The sequence below is a fragment of the Phragmites australis genome, chromosome 12 (assembly GCF_958298935.1).
Source record: "Phragmites australis chromosome 12, lpPhrAust1.1, whole genome shotgun sequence".
Taxonomy (NCBI): domain Eukaryota; kingdom Viridiplantae; phylum Streptophyta; class Magnoliopsida; order Poales; family Poaceae; genus Phragmites; species Phragmites australis.
The window spans coordinates 24,052,026-24,056,627 of record NC_084932.1 but is presented as its reverse complement, the minus strand read 5'-3'; the positions used below and the strand labels follow the sequence as shown (position 1 = coordinate 24,056,627).

Below are 4,602 nucleotides of genomic sequence, written 5' to 3'. Positions count from 1 at the left end.
CAGCTTACGCAAAATCGGTCATTGAATTTTGTAACGTCTATGGATGGTATAGATGTAACAAACTACACATAGATTTTACTATGTGAAAAAAGGCCATGAGTGACGGATGGTAACCGTCATTAGTGACGGATCCTGCATCTATCACCCCGAACACGTCATTGATGAGTCATCATTGGTGACGGGTTAAGACCTGCCACCAATGAGATCATAGGTGACGGGTCACAAATGGACCCGTCAATAATGAAGGTCATAAGTGACCGGTCGTAATAGTGACTTGTCACATATGATATTTTCGCATTTTTTGACAGAAAAAAATTTAAAAATATTGTTTCACCTGAGCCACCCAACACAGGGGCCCATCGCATATGCCCCACAAGTTATACCATTTTTCAAATAGCTTTCAGTCTTTGCGTTCTGTGAGAATCAAACACGCGACCTCCCCTCATGCTCGTACCCCTTACCACCTCAACTATTATGTTGTTGTAATAGGAAGCGGATATTTTATCCTTTTAACCTTCATTACCGAAGGTCATAGGACACGGATCATAACCGTGACCCGTCACCTAGGTGATAGGTCACGATTATGACCTGTCATCAATGACCATGTTACCAATTTAAATTATAGGTTGCCCTAGAGCTTAAGAGCAAATAGAATAAAAACACTTTTAATGGTTCGATTCAAAATTTTGGAATCACAGAGTGGGATTAAAGTTTAATTGAGCTATTCACTTCAACCCAAAGCAGCTGCAGAATTGAAATAAGCAATACAACGAATATTTCAAATAAGTGATCCAGAACACCTTTAGTAAAATGGGAATAACTTTTGCATACGGACTCCGATTTCGATTTTTTTTTTGAGTCTACAAACATCTACAGAAAAAATGACATTCGTTTCTCCCCGACTTTATCGGGTTCTGGAAGATAGAGTTCTCGTACCTGAAGTTTTTGCACTGCTTTTGGAAGTCACGTTTATATCCATAGCCGCCACCCCTTGCATCAATGTGGAGCAAAAAAGTACAATGCTTTCTATTCAAGTGCTTCTGAGGTGAGAAAGAATAAGAGAAAAATAATAAAATTATAGCATCATGCTATGTATATATTTATTATATAAGAAAAAAATTATAGCATCATGCTAGATTTATAATTGATAAATTATGAAGGATATATTATACATGTCACAATTACGTAAAAAATTTGATGAGTTGATGAGCAAATACATCTAATATTTCATCAAACTGATTGACTAATACATCTAATGATTGACTAATTAAAATTCTTTCATCTACTCTGTTTCATCAAACTGGTCATTAGCGATGGGTCACAACTTAACCCGTCACTAATGACTCTCTAGGATGACTCATCACTGATAAGTTGGTTACTAGTAATGGATCACAACTTGACACTTCACTTATGACTGGTCTAGAATGACCCATCACTAATGAGAAGTAATAAGTGACAGGTTACAACTTGACGCGTAACTTATGACTTGCCTAGGCTAACCTATCACTGTTAAGTCGTCATCAGTGATAGATCACAACTATGATCTGTCACTAATTTCGTGTCTCCTTTATCTGTTTTTTCACATAGTATTTGTTTGCCGAAAACTTTTCTCGCACTTTATTATGCCCTGCAATCGATCTATCTTCTTTTGAAGTATATATATTTATCTATATCAGAAGACCTTGATCGTCCAATCCACGTTATCTATTACAGCTCTGGATGAGTCAGCATGCAATGGAAAATAAGTCACCACACGTACCTAGGCAAAAATGTCCGGATTGAACAAAACCGTATGTAGCTGACCAAACCTTGCACGTGCTTAGTCAAAGAAGAGAAACTTTCAACCTTGGAATAATCCAACACAAGGATCTACGAGATGCATGTCAATTACGATCGTACGTAGCGCATGCAATTCAAACCTGCAGTGTTTGAATTATTTTAATAATGAAATATATGATCAACACTTAGTTTAAACCCGAGGATATTACTATTAGGAATATTAGAAAAATACCTAAATAATAAAGTTATCGAGACTAAAGAAAAAGGAATTGGGAATGATGTAAAATAATGAAAAAGGCCTGCATATTTATAAGGTGGCTGATTCTTTCCTATCTATAAGTTCACTTTATTCAACCACTAGATCAACATTCAACATCTGACATCCTTATTCTTTTGGGGGTGGAAATGAAAAGATTCTGTTTTAAATATAAACGAAAATTTGCAAGTTTGGTGAACCGGTATAAATATGTACAACAATAAACTACATCTAGGTGAAGCACTACAAATACAGAAACAAACTAAATAAAAAATCTGCAGTAAAATTCTACTGAATTACATACTGCTTAATTAGTGTAAGTTTAAGCTACACGTTTTGCAGGCTTAGTCTATGTGTCCTGCAGACTTAGGTAACTCTAGCACTAGAAATTAATTGTAAGAAAGTTTTTTAGGTGACTGAGGAATAGAAAAATCAAAACAAAATACATGTACAATATATGCATAGTCAATATTGTCGACTACCAGAATTCGTACATACGTAGTCCATGTCAGAATAAAACAAAATTGAGTACATCACAAACCCTCTATAAATACCAGCGTATTTGGCTGGTAAAGCCAACCTGAGCTAGCACTAGTGCAGTACTACACAGTATATACACATACTACACAGTTACACACACAGTATGCTCTGCAGTAAAGTAAGAATGGCGCTCGTCCATGAAACCGAAGAAGTGAGCTCTCATGAGGACATGGTCGGAGCATTCGCCCTACTCTACCACCACGTTTTCAGCTTCATCAAGCCGATGGCGCTCAAGTGCGTCGTGGATCTCGGCATCCCCGACGCCATCCACCGCCGTGGTGGTGCGGCCACCCTCTCCTGCATCGCCGCCGACACGGGGGTGCATGCGACCAGGATCCCCGATCTCCGGTGCCTGATGAAGCTGCTAACCACGTCCGGCCTGTTCGGCGCCGCCACCACCGCGGACGGCGAGGTCGTGTACACGCTCACCGCGGCGTCCAGCCTCGTCGTCGGCCCACGCGGCCTGTCCAACATTGTGCGCTTCGAGGCCGGCCCTGTCTCCGTGACCCCGTTCTTCGACATGCCCGCGTGGCTCAGGACCGCGCCTGCGCCGGACGCCCCCAAGTCGCTCTTCGAGCTGACGCACGGTCGCTCCAGGTGGGACCCCGCGAACGCGGACGACGACACGATGAACGACGCAGCCTTCGCCGAGAGCCAGCTCCTGATCGAGGCCGTTCTTAGCGACCACGGCGACGTCTTCCGCGGCCTGACCTCACTGGTCGACGTCGGCGGGGGCCACGGCTCGTTCGCGAAGGCCGTCGCGACGGCTTTCCCGAACATCAAGTGCGCCGTGATGGATCTCCCCCACGTCGTCGCGGACGCCCCCATAGCTGATGGCAGCGTGCAGTTCATCGCTGGCAACATGTTCGAGTCTATTCCACCAGCGGATGCTGTTTTACTCAAGGTATGCTCTTAATATGTGTATGGTCTGAGTGGTCTCCCAACATATATGTACCTGCTGCAAGTGATGGTGAGCATGCTTTCCTTAAGATCGATAAAACTAATATCTTTTGCGCTTGTGTTCCTTTTCCTAGTATGTCCTGCATTGTTGGGGCGAGGACGATTGTGTCAAGATCCTCAGGCGTTGCAAGGATGCAATCCCTGCGAGAGATGCTGGAGGGAAGGTGATAATCACGGAGATGGTGCTGGGGTCCGGACCGCGTGACAGGAACGTCGCCGAGACCGAAGAGATGCATAGCTTGTTCCTCACGTGTATCAGCGGCGTGGGGCGAGAGGAGCACGAGTGGAAGAAGATCTTCTCCGATGCTGGATTCAGCGACTACAAAATTACACCGGTGATGGGCCCTATTTCGGTTATTGAGGTCTACCCTTGAACGACGACGAAATTCACGTACACGATGAATTTATAACTCGAGATTTGATCAGAAATAACTGAATAATGAAGTGTTGTACTAGAAACCTAGCTAGCTCTTTTGAGTGCATGTAATTGACGTTATTTTTCCCCCATTTTCTATTTCGAAGTGTTGTACAAGTGCGAGTTCGTCAACGGGCTTTCTTGTCTTTGCATTGGAGTTAATAAGGGTAATAAATACAATTATGTGTTGCAATTAATTAAACTTTTTTGGCCGAGTCGTTCTAAAAAATGAATTCGATCGTTTGGCAGAGAGTCTAGCACAAAATGTTCCACATTTTTCCCCATTATACTATGAAAAGTTGTTTAATTCCTATCCAGGAGAATATCATGGTATCCCAATTTTTCACCTTTTGAGAAAAATAAACTGACGAATCAAATGATGAAATTTCTAAGACCATACGAACGTCGCTCAGTTCTGGTTGAAATCTTAAAAAAGAAAACTTAAAAGGTTCAGATCGAGCAAAGTGGCATGGTGTAGTTGTTGAATCGTGCAAAAAGTTATATTTCGTAAAACATTTAGAAATTCATCGTTGTGCATAAGTTTAGGATGCTGATAAACATTCTAGACTATGGATTTGGTCTAGGATGATTTGAGGCATGTGTAATCCAATGGGTAGGTTAACTTAAGGTGATGCGGCATGCATGGAGCCAC

At 42.2% G+C, this 4,602-nt stretch overlaps 1 protein-coding gene across 1 annotated transcript; it reads left to right on the top strand.

Annotated features, from left to right (window-relative positions):
- The first annotated feature begins 2,631 nt into the window (after window positions 1-2,631).
- LOC133887053 (acetylserotonin O-methyltransferase 3-like) lies at window positions 2,632-4,154 on the top strand. The gene is made up of 2 exons (XM_062326956.1): window positions 2,632-3,479; window positions 3,610-4,154. The coding sequence occupies exons 1-2, from the start codon at window positions 2,679-2,681 to the stop codon at window positions 3,907-3,909; spliced, it is 1,101 nt and encodes a 366-aa protein (XP_062182940.1). The 5' UTR covers window positions 2,632-2,678; the 3' UTR covers window positions 3,910-4,154.
- Window positions 4,155-4,602: the final 448 nt, after the last annotated feature.